We start from the raw sequence: 22,309 nt of genomic DNA, 5'->3' as shown, positions 1-22,309 counted from the left end.
CCAACCCATGGTTTATGAACCCAAAAAATATACTAAAATATTCACTTCATGAAAGATGATAATATTCAAAATATTTTAACCACAAGGCCAATATTTTGACAAGCCAATTATAGATTTTAGCCCATAACTCATGGCAACCCTATTATAGGCTCAACATGCCCACAAAAAAGAAAAAAACATGTGTTATTACAAGACCCCACTGAATATAAAATACTGAACAAATAACCTTACGTTTATGAACTGAAAAAATACAACAAAAATATTCACACATCACAAAAAAATAAAAAATATTAATAGCACAAAGTAAATATCTTGACAGGCCAATTTCTTGATTCCAATATATCAGAACTCATATGAGCTATATTCTGGGCCCAACAAGTCTCCATCAAAAAAGAAAAGCCATCTCTAATTATGAGAGCCCCTGAATGTGAAGAACTAGATAAACAAACTGCAGTTTATGAACCCAAAAAATTCACTTATCACAAAAAATTGAGAATATTCAAAACGTTATCAATTTTTTGTGATAAGTGAATATTTTTTAATATCATTTTTTTGTCATTACCACGAGGGCATTATTTTATATGCAAACTGTTTTAGGGTTCAGCCAGACCCCCACAAAAAAAGGAAAAAATGCATAACGTCTCGCTAAGTATATAAAAAACCCATATAAATAACTAATATAAAAAACCTATATAGAGATGATTTGTGAAGAACTTACTGAAAAAACATTTAAAGAAGCATTATATATTACTTAATATAAAGAAGATTTATGACAAACTTATTGAAAAAACCTATGAGTAACATATATGAAGAAGTTAAATAAAATAATCCGCATTATAAGAGTCCAAAAAATATGTTAAAATGGCGCCGCCAATTTCCGATTATGGCGATTGGCGGCGGCGGAATGACGGCGGCCGCCGGTTGTGGTGGATCGGGTCTGCCCCCGTGGGCACTTGTCGTTTTGTCCACGTCAGCGGCTGAGCTGGCGTCTCCGCCGCCAAACCGCCGCCGCCAGCGCCGCCGGAATACGTCATCATATGCTGAGCTGGCGGCTGTGGGAGATTATGCACGTGCCTTTTGGCTGAACCCTGAACAAGAGAAGACACATGTAGATAAATGGCGGGGAAATAGATAATTGTAGAGAGATAGATTGGTATGTAGATGGAGAGAGGAGAGAGAGAGATGCGGAGACGTGTGGATAGAGATAGAGAGATGCGGAGACATGTGGATAGAGATAGAGAGATGCGGGGACAGTGTTGAAAGAGAGAGAGATGCGGATACAGTGTGGATAGAGAGAGACGCAGAGACTGTGGAAGGAGCAAGAGATGTAGAGACAGTGTGAAGAGAGAGAATCAGAGCGGGTGGATAAAGAGAGAGATGCAGAGAGAGAGAGGAGAGAGAGATTCAGAGACAGGGTGGATAAAGAGAGAGATGCAGAGAGAGGAGAGAGAGATTCAGAGTGGGTGGATAAAGAGAGAAATGCAGAGAGAGATTCAGAGAAAGTAGATAAAGAGAGAGATTCAGAGATACGGTGGATGAAAAGAGAGAGATTCAGAGACAGGGTGGATAAAGAGAGAGATGCAGAGGGGGGAGAGAGAGATTCAGAGAGAGGGTAGATAAAGAGAGAGATGCAGAGAGGGGAGAGAGAGATTCAGAGACGGTGGATAAAGTGAGAGATGCAGAGAGGGGAGAGAGAGATTCAGAGACAGGGTGGATAGAGAGAGAGATGCAGAGAGGGGAAAGAGAGATTCAGAGACAGGGTGAAAAAAGAGAGAGATAACGATTCAGAGACAGTGTGAAAAAAGAGAGAGATAGCGATTCAGAGATAGGGTGGATAAAGAGAGAGATAGCGATTCAGAGATAGGGTGGATAAAGAGAGAGAGAGAGAGAGAGAGAGAGAGAGAGAGAGAGAGAGAGAGAGAGAGAGAGAGAGAGAGAGAGAGAGAGAGAGAGAGAGAGAGACAGGGTGGATGAAGAGAGAAAGAGAGAGCGAGAGAGAGAGAAAAATGCAGGGAGGAGAGAAAAAAATGCAGAGACAGGGAGGATAGAGAGGGAGACAGTGTGTTTCTTTAAAAAAAAAGAGAGGGAGACAGTGTGAAGAGAGAGAGATGCAGAGACAGTGTGTGAAGAGAGAGATGCAGAGATAGTGTGGATAGAGAATGCAGAGATAGTGTGAATAGAGAGAAAGGAAGACAGTAGAGAATGAAGAAGAGAGAGAGAGAGATAGAGAGAGAGAGGGAAGAGAAATAAGCGAAGGTAGTGTGGATAGAGGGAGAGAGGAAGACAGTGCGAAGAGAAAGACGCAGTGAGAGAGAGATGCGGACGCCTTGTGGATAGAGAGAGACAGTGCGAAGATAGAAAGATGCAACAGGAGGAGAGAGAGATGCGGAGACTCTGGATGATGGAGCGTCAGTGCGAAGAGAGAGATGCAGAGAGTGTAAAGAGAGATGCAGAGACGGTGTGGACAGAGAGATAGATGCAGATACTGTGTGAACAGAGAGATGTATACGGAGGAGAGAGAGATGCAGAGACAGTGTGAATAGAGAGTGTGTGTGTGAAAAGAGGGATGCAGAGGGAGAAGAGAGAGATGTAGAGACTGTGTGGATAGAGAGAGAGAGAATGCGAAGAGAGAGAGAGAGTAGAGAGAGATGCAGAGATTGTGTGGTTAGAGAGGGAGACTGTGAAGAGAGAGATGGGGAGAGGAGAAAGAGACAGTGGAAAGAAAGTGAGATGAAGAGAGAAAAGAGAGAGAGAGAGACAGTGCGATGGGAAAAGATGCAGAGAGAGGAGATAGAAAGAGAGACGGACAGAGTGTGAAAGATGAGAGATGGAGAGCAGAGATGAGAGAGAAAGAGAGAGGAGATAGAGAGAGACGGACAGAGTGTGAAAGAAGAGACATAAATAAACATAGACAGAGTGGTAGAGTGAGATAAAGATAGAGGCAGGGAAAGAAATATATGTAGATAGATATATACATAAATAGAATTATAGAGAGAGATAGAGACATAGGCAGAGAAAGAGAGAGATATAGACAGATACATGGAGAGAGAGATAGAAACATAGGCAGAGAGAGAGAGAGATAGAAACATAAGCAGATAAAGATAGAGATATAAACATACATAGAGAGAGATAGAAACATTGGCAGAGAAAGAGATATATACAGATACATAGAGAGAGATAGGCAGAGTAAGAGAGAGATATAGACAGATACATGGAGAGAGATAGAGATATAGGCAGAGAAAGAGAGAGAGATATAGCCAGAAACATAGGCAGAGATAGAGACATAGACAGAGAAAGAGAGAGATATAGATAGAAACATAGACAGAGATAGAGATATAGGTAGAGAAAGGGAGAGACATAGGCAGAAACATAGAGACAACAGAGTGATAGAGAGAGAAAGAGAGTAACTGGGGAACAGGGAGAGACTAAGAGCGAGAGACAGATAGAGACACACAGAAATAGAGAGAGAACGGAGAGCGATTGAGATAGAGAGAGAGCGGGAAATAGAGTGATAGTGGCAGAGACGACAAATTACATGGGGTAAATATGTTAATGCACTGTGAGAGAGAGAGAGGTAGAGATAGACAGAGAATAATTCAGATAACTTTTGCCTTCTCGCAATTAGGGGGAAATGATAACGGTAAGGTAGACAGAGAGAGAGAGAGAGAGAGAGAGAGAGAGAGAGAGAGAGAGAGAGAGAGAGAGAGAGAGAGAGAGAGAGAGAGAGAGAGAGAGAGAGAGAGAGAGAGAGAGAGAGAGAGAGAGAGAGAGAGAGAGAGAGAGGTAAGTTTGGACGACCTGTGCCTTTGCGCATTTTGAGAGGAAAGAAAGAAAGATAGATAGAAAGAGAAGATAGATAGATAGAAAGAAAGATAGATAGATAGAGAGAGAAGATAGACAGAAAGAAAGATAGATAGAGAGAGAAGACAGAAAGAGAGATAGAAGAAAGGTAGATAGAGAGAGAAGATAGATAGATAGATAGATAGATAGAGAGAGGATAGACAGAGAGAAAGGTGGATAGAGAGAGAAGATAGACAGAGAGAAAGGTGGATAGAGAGAGAAGATAGACAGAGAGAAAGGTGGATAGAGAGAGAAGATAGACAGAGAGAAAGGTGGATGGAGAGAGAAGACAGACAGAGAGAAAGATGGATGGAGAGAGAAGATAGACAGAGAGAAAGGTGGATAGAGAGAGAAGATAGACAGAAAGAAAGGTAGAGAGAGAAGATAGAAAAAAAGAAAGAAAGAAAGAGAGATAGATATATAGATATATAGATAGAGAGAGAGACAGAAGATAGATAGATAATGAGATAAGATCGATAGAGAGATAGATAGATAGAGAGATAAGATCGATAGAGAGATAGATAGATAGAGAGATAGAGAGATAGATAGAGAGATAGAGAGATAGATAGATAGATAGAGAGATAGATAGATAGATAGATAGATAGATAGATAGACAGATTGATAGATAGATAGACAGATTGATAGATAGATAGATAGATAGACAGATTGATAGATAGATAGACAGATTGATAGATAGATAGATAGATAGAGAAGATATATAGACATATATATATAGAGAGAGAGAAGAGAGAGGAGAGAGAAAGTAGTGTGACCTGGGTTTTGTCCAAGACGTAGAAACCTGAGGAAAAGAGAACACGTTAACAAAGAGTTCACGACGATGAGGGAGGGAGAACTAGAGAGAGAACTAGAGGGAGACCGAGACAGAGAGAGAACTAGAGAGAGAAAGAAACACACAGAGAGAACTAGAGGGAGACCGAGACAGAGACAGAACTATAGAGAAACACACAGAGAGAACTAGAGATAGAGGCTGAGAGAGAACTAGAGTGAGAACTAGAGAGAGAGAGATAGAGTGAGAACTAGAAAGAGAGAGATAGAGTGAGAACTAGAAAGAGATAGATAGAGTGAGAACTAGAAAGAGAGAGGGATAGAGGGAGAACTAGAGAGAGAGAGAGATAGAGGGAGAACCAGAAAGAGAGAGAGATAGAGGGTGAACTAGAAAGAGAGAGAGATAGAGGGAGAACTAGAAACAGAGAGAGATAGAGGGAGAACTAGAAACAGAGAGAGATAGAGGGAGAACTAGAAAGAGAGAGAGAGAGAGACAGAGGGTGAACTAGAAAGAGAGAGAGAGACAGAGGGTGAACTAGAAAGAGAGAGAGATAGAGGGAGAACTAGAACGAGAGAGAGAGATAGAGGGAGAACTAGAAAGAGAGAGAGATAGAGGGAGAACTAGAACGAGAGAGAGAGATAGAGGGAGAACTAGAAAGAGAGAGGGATAGAGTGAGAACTAGAAAGAGAGAGAGATAGAGATAGAGGGAGAACTAGAAAGTGAGAGAGATAGAGGGAGAACTAGAGAGAGATAGAGAGAGAACTAGAGAGAGAGTACCAACGGTGGTTTGCAGCTTGATAGGTTCGGACGAAGGCGGCGACGGCGGAAGGAAGGCGGCGGAGACGGCCAGAGTGGCGGCGATGAACACCGTCGCGGCGGCGGCATTGACGCCCATCTCTCTCTCTCTTCCCCGCAGCGACGAAGTAAGTTCTAGGGAGAGAGAGGAAAGTAGAGAGATAAAGAGAGAAACAGAGAGAGAAACAGAGCGAGGCGTGAGAGAGTGTAGAGAGAGAAGGATGAGAAATAAATAGGAGAAAGAGAACGACTGAGATAGTGTTTTCAGAGATCTAGAACCATAGAGAGAGAACGTAGAGACATAGATGGATAGATGTAGAGAGAGAAACTAGCATAGAGAGAGAGAGAGGAAACGTAGCGAGGGAGAGAGAGAGAGGGAGTAGCGAGTAAGAAAGAGAGCGTAAGAATTGAGAGGGAATGTAGAAATAGAGAGAGAGAGAGCGCGCGTAGAGAGATATCTATAGAGAGAGAGAGCGTGTGGAGAAAGCGAGAGAGAGATATAGCTAGAGGGGGAGAGTTAGAGCGTAGAGAGAGAGTAAGAGAGAGAGAGATAAGAAAGTTAGAGAGAGAGCGAGAGGGAGCGAGAGGGAGAGATAGAAAGAGAGAGAGATAGACAGAGAGGGCGAGATAGTAAGAGAGAGCGATCAAGATAGAAAGAGAGAGAGAGAGATCGAGACAGAAAGAGAGAGAGAGAGAGAGCTAGATAGACAGAGAGAGATGGAGAAAGAGAGAGCGAGATAGGCATAGATAGAGAGAGATAGACAGAGATAGACAGAGCGAGATAGAGAGGTAGATAGACAGAAAGAAAGACAGAGACAGAGAGAACGAGATAGACAGAAAGAAAGACAGAGACAGAGAGAGCGAGATAGACAGAGAGAGAAAGAGACAGACAGACAGAGAGCAGATAGAAAGAGAGAGAGAGAGAGAGAGACAGAGCGAGAGAGCGGGATAGACAGAGAGCGCGAGATAGAGAGATAGAGAGAGAGACAGAGCGAGAGAGCGAGATAGACAGAGAGAGAGAGAGCGAGATAGAGAGAGGTAGACAGAGCGAGATAGCGAGATAGAAACAGCGAGACAGATAGGCGGAGAGAGAGAAACAAAGAGAGAGAGAGCGAGATACACAGAGAGAGACAAACAGCGAGAGAGATAGACAGAGAGCGAGAAACAGAGAGAGAGAGAGAGCGAGATAGACAGAGAGAGACAAACAGCGAGAGAGATAGACAGAGAGCGAGAAACAGAGAGAGAGAGAGAGAGCGAGATAGACAGAGAGAGAGAAACAGAGCGAGAGAGCGAGGTAGAGAGAGAGAGAAGACAGAGTGAGAGAGCGAGATAGATAGAGAGAGAGATAGACAGAGCGCGATAGAGAGAGAGATAGACAGAGCGAGATACAGAGAGAGAGAGATAGACAGAGCGAGATAGAGCGATGTAGACAGAGAGAGAGGCAGAGACAGAAAGAGAGAGCGCAATAGACAGAGAGAGAGAGAGACAGACAGAGAGATTGAGCGAGATAGACAGAGAGAGAGAAACAGACAGAGAGAGAGAGCGAGATAGACAGAGAAAGAGAGAGAAAGAGAGAGATAGGCACAGAAAGAGATAGAAAGAGAGAGAGAGAGAGGGGAGAGAGTGAGAGGAGAGAGGGAGTTTCTGAGATGGCCGACGCAGCGGGGGGGAGGAGGGCGCTTGTCACAGTCTTGGCAGCCCGGCAACGGCTACCGGGCAACGGCATCGCCCTGCCACGCCACGTGGCGCCTCCTGGTTCGCTCTCTTCCTGGCGGCGGCCCTCTGACGGCGCATCCGTACTTGCGCCGCCAGTGACGTGGCGGTAGGCCCCACTCGCGCGTCTATTCATGTTCTCTTACATTCCTGTCCTTTAAAATTTAAAAGTTATGTATCGAACTATTCTTTTTTGTATAATAATTAAAATTTCAAAAATCGCAGTTCCAGGATAACTATCTATACAATTCAAAAATCGCAGTTACAGAAAATGAAGGGGGATTTATTTATTATATGGAATATGTAGTAAATGATAGTATACCATTTTTCTATTACTTATAGAAAAAGGGAGCTCCCTTTTTATACAATAGAGAAGGGTGAGAAGATAAACTCTCTCTGTACTCTACTCCACTCTTGGATGTCTTCATCTAAATATTAGAAATGTAGAAGTATATAGAGAGAGGTGACATTATATCCTGTATTATTAAATATTCATTTTCGGGTTTTTTTTATCTCTTGTGAAATCAGCAAATCTTCCTAACTGGATCTTATTTGACTCGTGTGGGGAACTTGCAAGGATTGGAGATGATCATAATGAGTATGAGAGATATTTCTAACTTGTGGGCTTTGATGACTTATTTGTTTGAACAAAAAAGATTTAAAAATCATATAGAACTGGTTGCCAGTGAGGTTCCATTAATGTGAATTGGATGTACTAATATTGTTCCATTCACTTTAACTACACAATACTCTTTTGCATGTTACTTCATAATGTTATTGGGGAGAATACTAAAGTTTTTAGTAGTATTGGCCAAAGTTGTTTAGAGATACATATCTCTGCTAAACTTATTTTGTGAAATTTTCTTATGCGAAAATTCAAATTTAGGAAAGGATTTTCACCCAGTAGTCTGATTATCTATTGAAGGGGGACTCAAATTGTTTTACAGGAATACCTTATCAGTTAATTTGATTAGTCTTGTACAGTAATTATATAAAATATAACATCGAATAGCATGGGGAAATAGGCACAAACACAATATCCTATAGTTTTGTGTTATTCCCCTGCGTAAGTCTAAATACAAAATTAATTTCTGGAATTCAGTGTTCACATCCATAATAAATCGTAATAAATTACCCTAGAACTTAAAGTAGAGACACAAACACTTTAGATCATACCACTTCAAAGACCACACAAGACCATCTTATGTCTTTTTATGCCCCGAGAAATGTCCATATTATTATGGAAAGCAAAAAGTAATAAACTCTAACTAAGAGTGATTGTCACTCTTCTACTCGCTTCAACACTAACATTAGGACAATCATGTCTTCTCTGGTATATAGCTTTGTAAAGTTAATTTTTTATCCCAGGATATTTAAGTGTGACCTGAAGCTTTCAATTCACTAAATTGACCAATAATTAATATATTTTCAGTATATTCTTATTAATAAAATTTTAATCAAAAAATATTTAGTATCATTGTTGGGTTTAAATTGACAACATTGACCAATACTTAATATATTTATAATATCTTCTTATTAATAAAATTTTAATCAAAAAATATTTAGTATCATTGTTGGGTTTAAATTGACAACATTGACCAATACTTAATATATTTATAATATCTTCTTATTAATAAAATTTTAATCAATAAATATTTAGTATCCTTGATGGGTTTAAATTGACAACATTGACCAATACTTACTATATTTTTAATATCTTCTTATTAAATATTTTTACACAATACATTACTCAATCTTATTGTCCCTAAAAAATATTTTTTTCATTTCTAAATATTTATTAAATAAGTATTTATTAAACTCAATAACCAAGATAAGTAGATACCTGGCTACGTAAAAATATAGGTATCACATCAAATATTTAAAACATGTATCTTCAATAGATTTAATCGGATAGAAGGGATTGATTCCAAAAAATAATTATTCTAGGATTCCTCCTATTTTAGCACTTAAATATTTTTAAAACTCAAATATCTCCTTAATAATTTTGGAATCAGTCCTAAAACTATTAAAATGAGAAACAAAATGCGACTAGATTAATTTGGAGATAATATATTTAATAGTTTTAGCTAATATTCAGACATATATATATATATATGGTTATAAAAACTAATCTATACTGGAAAACTAATGGCAGACTGTTTTTGGCATTGGACTACACCAATTCATCTCATAAATTATGTGGGATACACAAGTATATGATCCAGTGTTGATATCCAAATCATACAGCGGAAATTTAATAGCGTGACATGAAACTTTGAGCATGTCAATATATTAAGCATGAATGGATGAATTGTGATCCTAATTTTAATATGTTTGATAATATTAAATGTGCATTTATATGTTAGTGTAGATTGTTAAAATATGGCATTATTTTTCTAGAGATATAGAGTAAAGGAAAACTTAATTTCTTGACATGTATTGGTAATAAGTCAATTACAATTCAAGTGGTTCTTTAATTATTTTATTGAGATTAACTTTGCTCTATTTTAATAAGGTTTTTAGGATTATTTCAGAATTTTTTACAATATTTTTCAGGTGTGATGGCATAATTATCTTACTTTCGGTTCACTAATTGAAAAATACCTAAAATAGCTAGGCATGATAAATGTTTTTACATAATTCAAGCATGACTTTTCATCCTTTGGATATTTGGCAGACCTCTTAACTAAGCGTGTCAATCCAAAAGTTGTATTACGTCAAAAAGACATCTCACATTATATGACCAAGTTCTTTAACAATGCAATCATTTATGATTTTCATCATGTCTACAGGTGTGTGGAAATAAAAAAATATCCAGATAAAAGGACATGGAGATCTCAATAATGATTCTTTACTTGTCTAACCAGATCTCATTCTTTATGATGAACTCCAAAAGACATTAATTTGTCTTGTAATCCACATCAAATCAGGGCACACATATAAATTAAATATACTTTTTAAAAGTTTCACAAACCATCAAATTCGGTTCAGAGACTGAGTTATGGGCTCCATACATAAATTATTTTTTGAGGCTTTGATTATTTGATATTTGGATCAAATAGTCAATACAAAATTATAAAATTGCTCCAATAAAATTTTCTTAATTCCCATTATTTCACTTTCATTTTCCTAAACTAACCTTAAGTTTAATACAATTCATATGGAATTAAAGATAAATAAAAACATTGTGTCATTTATTGTTAGTCTAAAGTAATTTAATTGAGATCTTGTTCTCACGGTAAATCAAGATATGTGGAGTACATAACCCACTAAAAGATGTTACATATCAAAAGGTATAAATATTATTCTTGAAAGCAAATCTGAGAGAAGATATCACTAAGAAATTCATAGAAATAAATAAGGGAACGTTTAGAGAGATTATTTTGATTTTTTTGGTTTTAATGTTTTCTACTTCACCAAATATGAAAATTTGAATATTATAAATATTATATTTTGTTTTGAAAGGTTTAATATAAAGTAACTGTGAGGATATACAATTTTTTACAATTTTTTTTTATTTTATAAGATATAGAGAGTAAAATAAGATAAATAAATATTCAAATACACTTTTATTCTTATGTTATAGTTATAAATGACTTAGTATGAGTAAACTAATTGGAGTTTTGATTGGTTTGACAACCACAGTGTATTAATTTCTTATATTTATTGTGTGATGTTTCTAATTAAGTCCCTAAACATGTCCAATGACTTACTAAATTATAATGAGCTCATAATACAATGATCATTACTCTTTAAACATGTATTACAAATATTCATATTCGATAGCTACTACAAACTGAAAACAAACTATCAAAAAGGAATAGCACTATCTGATTCTACTAATACAATAAGAATAGTTGATAATGTGGCCATTAGTGTAAGGATAGACAATGGTTGCTCTGTAAGGAAAACTTTCACTGAATTGATCCGTAAGAATCCCTGAACAGAATTATACATAAATGTTAATCAGTTCGAATCATGCCGCAGCCGTTTTAGTAATCCTTAGACCTGAGACACCAAAGACCTATTGTGCATGTATAACTATATTTTGACTAAGATGTATGACTATCTAATCATGAGATGTATGACTCTCTCATGGTGAATTTTCCATTAGAGAATTTTGTCACTTCTCTTTATCCTCTAGAGCTTGAGGTGCATCTCGGCACCCTGTGGGCTGGTAACTAACCCATTGGCAGGGTTAGATCAATCATGGATTACTTAATCTATTTGTCAATATTGTTAATTAATAAGGTTGGTCAATAAGTACTACTGAGTCATTAAATCTATTAACTAGACTGATACATGGCTCTAGCAGGCCGCAAGCAAAATATCTATCAATTTGGTGGATGTTATAAAATTGTATGGACTTTTATGATAAATTTACATAATAAGTGTGAATCTAGGGGGAATCCATTTTAGGCACTCATGCCAACCAGATCCAAGTTCCCTCCTATCTTCCCTTTTCTTCTAAAAACACTTCATCCGCTATTGAGACTTGATGGTGAGAAGATGAACAAGATCTTGAAGGATAGTTATAGAAGTTCAAGATGAGATACAATGTCACGTTGATCGCATGGATACATCTTAAGGGTGGGCATATGAACATCTTAAATAGGGTCTGTCAGGGAACAAGTCAAGAGTGGAGTCAAGAGTGCAAGTTGATAAGATCACCAAAATATTTATTGATCAGTTAATAAATGAATTTCCAAATCTTAATAAATGAAATTTGATTTCGAGTTATCAAGAAAAACCATAAAAAAAAACAATGGATACTTCTAAAGGCTAGATAATTATGTGGTTTGAAGAGACTTAATCAAATAATCAATCAAAGGATTGAAATACATACATAATGATAAAATCATCTTATGATTTTCCATTTAATGTCTGCTTCAAATCCTTTTGATTTTTTTTACAAATCATTTTAGATCATCCATCAAGGCATATCAAGGCATAGAACCCAAAAGTGGTATCAAAATACCGCTTGTTCAAGCCCACCACTGATTTGTTATGAGTGGTGCTAGCAAGTTGCGCAAATCGATGAAACGCTCTGTCTCGTTCAGATTTTTTGAAACTTTTTTAAGAGCAGACACTTCCCATTTGGCTAGCCCTAGATGGTGTAGACTGGATCAGACATCATTTAGAAAACACAGGGCTCATATATTGAGTGGGTCCAGCTGGTGCATATTAGTTGTAACGCCATGAGGAAATATCTTAAGGTTGATAACACAATAATAATTTGGTTAATACTTTACAATTTATATGTTTATGCATTAAAATTCTTATGTGTGCATGTTATCAAGCTTAAAATGATTACACATTTTAAGAGTGATATCATTATTTTCTGTATTTATTGGTCTTTTTAGGGATTTTATACCATATTCTTTAAAATTGGTTTTCTTATTTGAAATAATACTTTCTATGAATTTTTTGAATATATTTTCATTTGTTGGAATATATTTTATGATATGTTTATAACTTAGGATTTGTTTAATAGGGACTATTTAGTATTTTTAGGTCTAATTTTCCCCCTTGCCACATGTTACCATTGAATTCGATCAAATAGTGATCAATCACAGCTCTCGGTAATGATTAGGGCAGCAAATCATCACAAATCACAATGCCCTAATGTCCAACAATTGTCTGATGAAATTTAATTTTTTCAAACTACATGTGAAAAGAACCAATAGAAAAAAGTGATAAAAATTTCATTAAAGGCATGCTAAGACAGAAAAAAGGAATTCTTTATTTTTAATGTGTTTTCTAAGAGGAAAATTCAATAAAAACAACACGCATATATGGCAACACGTGACCTTGGAGAATGGAGAAGACATGTAATGTGGTGCGTGAATCTGTCTGGTCACATCATTGCGAAGATAAAATACCATTTTTCATTAAATCTATATCTGAGATGCATCATCATGGTAGAGAATTTTTATTTAAAATGAGAGAAAACATGTTGATGTGGCGCATGATGACTCTTCGCCACATTACACAATGATTGTAATCCTTATTTTCTTCTTCATTACTGGATATTGGGCACTATCAGAGTTGTCATTCACATAACAAGAGTATAATAAAAATGTTAAATCGATCGCTTCATTGATGAGGAGAGAGAAAATTCAATGAAACAGATGGATAGGATTTCTCTAACTTCAGAGTTTGATATCTAATGATCAAAAGTGTCGTTTGAGCTGAAAGTTTGATGGTAGATTTTTATTTACTCCATCTTTTAATATATGCCCTCTGATCTTTATATTGTGGCATGGATCTTTGTCAAAATCATCCCTAAAATTGCTTCCTACATTTGTGTGCTGATTGAAAGAGATTGAGTTTCTGAGAATTTCTAGGTGGATGACTCATCTCTAGAATATTTAAGAAGCAAAACAAAGCTTATAATATAATAGGGCCACACTAGGTTGAATACCTATTATGGGTGATATTAAGAGTTCTATTCTTGGTGTCCTAGGTGTTTGAGAAGAGGCAAGAGAGAAGATGACAGATTACATGCACTCATAAAACATCATGATCCAAACAAAGTTAAGGATCCACGGTAACCATCGTCATCTTACATTGGTTCTTTTCATTATCATTATTTGGGTACATCCATCACATTATGTAATTTAAACTTATCATTTAGATCTTTTAAGTCCCTAGTTGGTGGCGATCTAACTAGAAGGGGGGATGAATTAGTTTCAGAGTTACTCTCCATGTTTTCTGAATTCCTTTTGTGAATTCGTGGATTTATCACTCATCGCTCAATCTCACAGTACACAGGTATTTTTATTCTGGTTGGGGAACCTAAATGTCACATATATCCAACCTCAAGTGTATCTACCTCAACTCCTCAAATTCTCACCAAGGAATCCTACTATGTACACCCCTTGCTGTGGTTTTAAGACTACATTATTACAAGAATCAGAGACGCCCCCATGGTGGTGCTAATCAGTCATCATTTCAAATATCACTACCCACTCAGGTCTTGACCTCCTTTGCTGTCACACACTCGGACTTACTCGGGTGAACCCCTTGCTGAGATCACATTTTGCTAGAATTGTGTCATGCGTACAAGTGGTGTCCTTCTCGACCCAGGTAGTGTTTCTTGTACTCAGACTTTTGTTCTACAAAAATCCTCCAGCCAACAAAGAATGGACGACCCAAATAGAATGTGTGTCTTACTTTGAGGTTCAATATGTATTCAATTTGAACTAGAGAGAACTGAGTATGCGAACACCATAGTTAACAACCTAAAAGGGATTGCCTTAGGCCCGATGTTGACTTTGTTTAATGTTTGACCTTTGCATATGATTGAATTTGAATTAGGGATGACGTCGGACTAAAGTTGATTTTGACCTATGGTTGGCATTTGACTTAAGTTTGACGTTTGACTTATAGTTGAGTTTGACCTATGGTTGACTTTTGACCCATAGTTGAATGTGACTTTACATGAATTTGACCTATAGTTGAACTTTGACTAGATTGGCCTTTACTCAGGTGACCTTGGATCAAGTTGATCTGTACTGTTTGACTATAGCCTTCATTAATTTTTCAGAAAGAGTTATTACATGTTCAACAATGAGATGATATTTAATCAATATTGAAGGAGATAAAAGATGGATGGAACAGTATCCTTTAGAGCAATATTCTGGAAGTGTGCAGAGATAGCAAGAATTGATTATTAATAAAAGAGGGATAGAGATTAATGGAGTGAGATATAGATAAACAGACCAATCTAATTCAATAAAGCTTTTAAATATTTGTGTAGAAGTTAACAAATACACCTTGTGCAGTACTCAGTGTAGCTTGTGGACGTGAATGAAAAGTTGAACGTGAAGGCAACTTGAACGAGAAGAAAAGACTCAGTGTAAAAAGAGATAGCAACGAGCGAGAATATTGATCGAGAGAATAAAATGGTCAAAAAATACTCTTTTAGGAGGAAGTAGGATGAATCTGGGGCAAGAATACTGAGATTGATCAAGAGAACAAAATAATGATTGGGAAAATGAAATTGATTCAGATAAAGAAGAATGATCAGGAGGGCAGATCCATCGGAAAGGAAAAGATTGATTGGGAAGAGAAAGATTGATCAGGAAAAAAAAGTGGTCAGAAAAAGACAATTGATTGGGAGGAAGAAAAATTATCCAAATACAGAGATTGATTGGGGTAAAAAAATTGATTGGGAAGAGAAAGATTAAATTCTGAAGAAAAAAAATTATTTGGAAAAGAAAGATTGATTCTGAAGAAAAAAATTTATTTGGAAGAGAAAGATTGGTCAGGAAGAAAATTGGTGGAAATAAAAACTGAATTGAAATACCAAATTGAAGGGGATTTTGACCGATGAAGATACTAAATGGGGAGAAATATTGAATGAAAATATGGAAAAACTATGTGAGAGTTAGATCGATCAATGGAGATTGTGAAACTACAGAGGTAAAAAAAATGAGAATGCTTTTATAGGTAAAAAGGAAGGATGTGTTTTTAAAAATACTAAGTGAGAAAATAGCGATTGGTTTATAATTGGTTAAACTAGGATCAGATATTCGAAAACAAAAAACCAATGATTCATTTCCATTCCTTTAAATCAGAGATAGATTCAGAAAGAAAAAATGGCAATCGGTGATCAATGTGAAGGTAGAGAAAAAGCCTGTTGGAGATCGCAATTTCCTGTAAGGCCACGAAGAAGTTCTTTATAAAGGAGCTTCATGAACATGCTATAAATCTCAACTCATAGAAAAATCAGTGTACACCATTTATCGAGCTATGAGATGAACTTAAACAATGAATAAATTCAGGGAGTCCTACATCAAAATCATGTGTCAATATTAAATCAGTATTTTCTATTCCTTGTGGAGATGATCCATGTTCATTGATAACAAACATTTTATTAGTTTAATATGACCATATTTATGCATTTTTTCATTAAATTGATTTATATGTGTGTTATCAAGCCAGAAATGATTAGATCTATTTTTAGAATGATATTTTGAATTTATGTATGTTTAATTATTTTGAATGGTTTGTATGACATCATATCCTAAAAGAACATTTTTTCAGTCAGAATATATTTTTTCCTGAATGGTTTAGCGCTATTCAAAGAGATATAAAATGTTAAATTAAAAAATATATTTCTAACATATTTATGAATTAATATCTATTTTTTTGGAAATATTTTATGGCTATTTGAATTTTTTTACAGTTCTAAAGTTAGAGGAGAGAGAAAAATCTGAGGGATGAGAATGATCCAAATTTCAAATCACAATTTCTGAAAATCTAGAAGGATTTATGGACCACACTTTTTCTTGAAGCTTCCTTCTCCCACCTTTTTCCATCCATTTGTTGGATCTACAAATAAAGCCTCAAATTTTGGAAAAACTATCTTTAAGCTTATTTCCACCAAAAGTGGTAGATTGAAATAAAACGAAGTTTTGAAGGTCCATCAAGAGTGTTCTTGGTGTCATGAGTGCTTGGGAAAGATAAAAAAATAAGTGGAGAGGCTGATCTGCTTCAGGAAATCACTTAGGTACGGTGGAACATAGGGATCTAAGGTTGGTCTCTTGCCTTACATTGGATTCTCTCTTTAACATCCCTTTAGTTAGACCTACATCGTTATTTTCATCATCACCATCTTTCATCATTTCACCTTACCACATCCATGTCTGATCTGGATCTTGATCTCATCATCTTCCTCTCATATAAAAACCCAATATCATCTATTCCATCATCCTCTTCTCCATCTTATAATCACCTATACATTCTTCCATTACATCCGTTAATTAGATCATAATCATGTATTCTTCAACCATTCTATTTCACCATCATCCGTCCACATCCACTCACATCCATTCCCCATTTCATCATGTTATCTTCTTATTCATCTTCTACATCCATCACCATGTCACTCTCATTTCCATTTGATCTATCCATGTCCTCGTACCTATTCCTCATATTTTTATTCATATCATCTTTAGTGAATAATTTTTATTACCCTCTCACCACCTCATATTCATCACATCACAACCTCTTATTTTATATGTATATCCTTTCATCCCTCGTGAATCATCGTTTAAAGAGTATTTAGACCTTAATATATGTTCCCTGTGGACACAACCCTTTATTATCACTAACTAGTCAAATTATTTTATGAGAAAAGGATTATAAATTATTATTGATTGGCTCAAATATCAATGACAAATCAACACCCTAAATTTGAGTTCATCACTCATCACTGGCTAGATTTACTTGAGAGTATATTTTTATTCATTAAACTCAGAATCAACAATAAGGAATTAAAACCCTAATTTTGAGTTTATCAAAGGTTATGTGGTTACCATGGTCACAAGGCAGACTATACAACAAGGGTAATACACCAGTGACATGGCAATGTGGGTGGTGACGCGACCTTGCTGCTAATAATTAATAAATTAGGGCTAAAACTATACCATAACAATTATTATAATTTATTTACAAATGAAGTGATAAGGGTTGAATCCCGAGATGGCAGGTAATGAGATAAAAACAAATTCTGTAAAAACCATATTTTGTGTTTATATATAAGAATTAAATTTAAATAAATAGACAAAAACTAACTTTAATGAAATTAAGGGGGAAATGGATGGGAAATAAGAGAACATTGTACATACAAGCTCCTATAACCTCACTGATCATCTCATGGGTCTCCATGCTTCTTCTCAAGTTTGGATTCTTGTGGTCTGCTAGTATCATGCATTTAAACACAAATAAAAGAAGAGATAATATGAAAACTTACATTCTGCAGGTTAACCACCAAGACCCCAGATAATGCCTTGTCCTTCTGGCCAGCCACTTGCTATATCAATCCCATAATTAAGGGAAAAGATAGGACAAGAGAATATTTATACCCCAGTGTTTTTTAGTTCTCCTTCATTTCCTTTTTTGCCTCCTTTTTCCCATAGGTTGAGGATGCTCCATGTAAATTTTATTTTCCCACTATTTAATGGATGGATGGATCTGAATGTATCACAGACCTCTTTTTTGCTTATTGAACACCCATTACAGCATTTAATCCCTTTAGAGCCCAGTTTCCCAATAAATTAGTTCCATGAAATGATCCGACTCATTGATAATTTACCATTTAAACCTTTGACATTTCTACATACATGTAACAAGAAAGTATTCATCAGTAATATAACTAGTTGACTTGAACGTACACACATGTTTTCTTTTACTAAAATGATTGTATACACGTTATCAAACTTTAATTGATTAAATCTATTTTGTCAAATATTCTTCTAATTTTTCCAATGCTTGTTTTTATGGAAATTTCTGACATCATATTTAAAATTTTATGACATTATATATGTCTTTTCTAGTCAGAATATATATATTTATTTTTATGTCAGAAAATATAATACAAATAGTTTTATAATTTTAAATTATTTTCAACAATTATTTAAGGGAATTCAGGAATTTATTCTGGTTTATTCACATATCTGGACATGTCAATAAGGATCTTGATAAATCATTGGCCGTATCCAGTCCATAGTTGTGACCAAGGACTGGCCTTTCTATCGGTGATTATGGCCTTGTAAATTTACTTTTAAATGTGCGAGGACACACAGAAAAAATTTAAAAATTATGGATTCAAATAAAAATCCTGAAAATTTTCAATCCAATAAAATGTGTACACGTTGTACTTTATTTTTAGAAAGAGAATTCACATGGAATACAAATCACACTTTTTGGAGAATATGCAGGTGTGTTTTTTTCTGCTTGACATGCATCATATCTTGATTAAAAATACATTTCATAATCTTCATAAAAGCTGATAATATTGTGACATGCTAGTGATTTAATGCATGAGTCGACAAGCATAGAGAAAAAATCAACGATTGAAAATGATTCAAGTTCAAATCTAGATATTTGAGAATACAGAATGTATTTTGGGCTGTAATTTTAAGGGTAGATTTCTCTCTCTCATCTATCCTCCATACCAATGATCCATAAATATACCATTCTATCCAAGTTATAATTGTCCTGAAATTATTCTTACTTTAGTAGGCTGAGTGAAAGAAAGTGATTTAAAGATCGACCAAGTTATCTTTGTGGCCATCATTGATCAAAGTTACAATGCAAAAAAGAACAGGAGGGAATGTCAGCTATCACAAGTTTAGTTTATCTTGGCTGGGTATTAGGATATGCAGTGAGTCTGACTGCCCTTTAATCATCATTTTCTTTTCAATATCCATCGATCAACATATATCTGGCATATCTAATGCATGTTACCTGTTTGTTACATTTGTTACAAACCCATGGCACAGTCCCTCATCGAGACAGGCTTAAATCCTTGTCACGTTTCTTTTATTTATTTTTTTTGCTGCCATGAAACTTGCTTAGTTTGGAGGAGTAACTAAGTCTAGTGCATAAGACGCTCAAGGTCGGGTAGAGGAATGGTGTAGCTTTCTTGTGGTGCCTCATAGTTACATGCAGATCTATTTCCCTCACATAACGAGGGTAATTCTCTGACCCAAACTAGTGGTTTGTTTTGATGCTACAATCTCACTAAGGATTCAAGGACCAGATGACGATAAATATATTACAAGATGTTGCAAGTACCATGAGATGAGTGCTCCATAACTGTGTCTCAATTTGGTCCTTCCACAATGTCATAATTCAAGATATTATGACGTACATCCCCACTATATTTTTATAATATTTTTCTACTCAATTCACACAGATGCTGGACCTCAAGACATATACATCTTATTCTCAACATGCTGTATCTCTTTGTCTTCTTCTTGATCAGTGATGATACAGATACTTTGAAATATTCTTCTTGATCAGTGATGATACAGATACTTTGAAATATTACCAAAAGGAGAAGACCCTCAAGGATAAGAGAAGGCGAGAGCCCAACAACAGAGTTACTTGGGTGTATCTCATTCAGGACTCAGTGTCCTTTTATGCATAATGGAATTTTCAAAAACATCCTTTCTCTCAACTTTATCATCTAATGTCCAGTTAACCTTTTGCATGTGATCCTCTAGGATCACATAAAACTTTATTCAATGCATCTGTTATCCCAATATCTCCTTATTACTCTAGTTATCTTGATATATGTGAACTATAAATTAATTAACCTTAGGAATAATTTTTCAATGATAGGTTGAGTTCCTAACACATGAGGAGTCAAGGGACATTGCGTTACATAAAATCTAAGGATTTAAATAAACGTTTTGATGGAATATATCTATTTATCAAAGGTTAAATGTCAATGTAAGCTCTCATTTACTTGACACTCATATAAAGACCTAGGGCATGATTGGTCATCCTAATTATGATTGATCCAATGAGAAATCATCAGAAACTTATTTGTTAATATTTCTACTATCTTTGACAAAGAAGTTATTACATCTTTTTAGAGTCTGTCTGCAATAACACCAGGGTAACACAATTATATCTTGACCACACAATCACTTTTTTAGACAATTATGGTATCCGAGGTAGGATTTTTCAGAGTTAGGGACTTGTAGGTTATAGCGAAGACACAATCACCCATCTATAAGAGGTCCTTAGTGTCTCATGTCACATGAATACAATTGGTTTAAAATCATCTACATATTCAGATGGTTCAATTTAGTGAACTCCTTCCCTGAAGACAATCCACAATCCCTCATAGTCTCTCACAAATGGTTATGGAATTAACCATCCTCATCATATGAGTACAAGCAGATATTTATTTTATATCTGGATATTTTTTATGTCATCATTAAATGTCATTTGAGTATAAATAATCATAGGATAAATTTAGAAATCAGAAATTACCATAATTTAATATTTATTATTACAGTATAATCATCATTGCACATATTATTGGATTTCATTATTAATATCACACCTGAGAAATAATGAAAAAACATTTCGATTGATGATATCAAATGAGAATTAGATCTGATATTGAATTGAAAAATACAACTTCACATCAATAATGCCATCCAATGTTCCATAAATATATTTATGGTTCACCACAGGTCTATCCAACCCATAATGCATTAAAAAAGGTATTACCTAAACATGTAATACCAAAGTAAATAAATACCAAGTTAACACATTCCCCAAAACTATAATCCAGCCATAATAGGTAAATGCCACATTCTCTATTCTTGAAAGGTAATTTGATACTAAGAGAGATTCATACTCATATAGATTCGTGTGCATTACTATATATAATATATTGATATTTATATAATAATAATTAAACGTGTGATCTTAATTTAGAGATGATTTAATAATATATTCTATGAATAGAATGTAAAATGGAAAATTATAAAACAAAGGAAACCTAGAGTTAATAAATCATTCATAGATTCAATGGATGATGAAATTCCATTGAAAATAGAATCAATATTTGATTCTCAAGTAATTAAAGTGATTTTTAAAAATATATAATTCAAATTATTTTGATCTAGTTATTATTCCTACATTAATATTGATGATTTAATTTACTTTATTTTAAAAAATAAACATTTCAGTGCTATGTTCCCTCAGGAAGGTGTTTTGAAATTGCCAATAGTCAGTTAAAAACAAGAAAAAATTAAAGCAATTAATCCCCAATGCGAGTTTGAAAATATTTATATTCATGCATTCTTTTGAGGAAGTCCTATAGTGAAATAGATGCACGGATTGTTAATAAGCATATATTTTATCATAACAATACCCATACCTTTTTTTAATTAGTTTTTAAATCATTTTCTTATTTCTACCAGATAACCATCTTTCTTGATTCTTTTGAAATCACTAGGGAACTTTACATGGAATATATAGAAGAAATTTGGACCAGCATAAATGTATGAAAATTACATCATGGCTCAAACGGTTTCACGAAATGCCTCTTTTCTTGTCCCATCAAGAAATAACGTATCAAAACTTTACAAATTAATTTTAATCCTTGATAACATCTAATTTAGGTTTTTAATTAATATTTCATTCATATTTGAGTATCATCAATAGTATTTATCAAAATTTTACTCAGAATAATGTAAAAAGCTAAAGATGAGAAAGAATTGTTTCTACACAAAATAGTGATCAGTAATTAATATTCTTTATATGGCACTTGAGGTGGTGAGAAGTGTTTCTTCTAAGGTAAAATCAAGAAAAGAGAGGAAAATAAAGAGGTTAGAACGTAACTAATTTTGTACAAAA

General features: G+C 35.1%; 1 protein-coding gene across 1 annotated transcript; it reads right to left on the bottom strand.

Annotated features, from left to right (window-relative positions):
* Positions 1–881: 881 nt before the first annotated feature.
* Positions 882–5,609, bottom strand: LOC144708787 (uncharacterized). The gene is made up of 3 exons (XM_078582222.1): positions 5,405–5,609; positions 4,614–4,639; positions 882–1,088 (listed from the first exon to the last, which is right to left on the bottom strand). The coding sequence occupies exons 1-3, from the start codon at positions 5,520–5,522 to the stop codon at positions 882–884; spliced, it is 351 nt and encodes a 116-aa protein (XP_078438348.1). The 5' UTR covers positions 5,523–5,609.
* Between the last annotated feature and the right edge of the window lie 16,700 nt (positions 5,610–22,309).

Source organism: Wolffia australiana, chromosome 10 (assembly GCF_029677425.1).
Source record: "Wolffia australiana isolate 7733 chromosome 10, ASM2967742v1".
Classification (NCBI taxonomy): Eukaryota; Viridiplantae; Streptophyta; class Magnoliopsida; order Alismatales; family Araceae; genus Wolffia; species Wolffia australiana.
This window is presented reverse-complemented; position numbering and strand designations above follow the sequence as displayed.

Coding starts and splice junctions, on each gene's coding strand:
- LOC144708787 (XM_078582222.1), bottom strand. CDS start 5,522: ATGGGCGTCAATGCCGCCGCCGCGACGGTGTTCATCGCCGCCACTCTG. Junction 4,640..5,404: donor CAAGCTGCAAACCACCGTTG/GTACTCTCTCTC, acceptor TCTTTTCCTCAG/GTTTCTACGTCTTGGACAAA. Junction 1,089..4,613: donor ACGTCTTGGACAAAACCCAG/GTCACACTACTT, acceptor TCTCTTGTTCAG/GGTTCAGCCAAAAGGCACGT.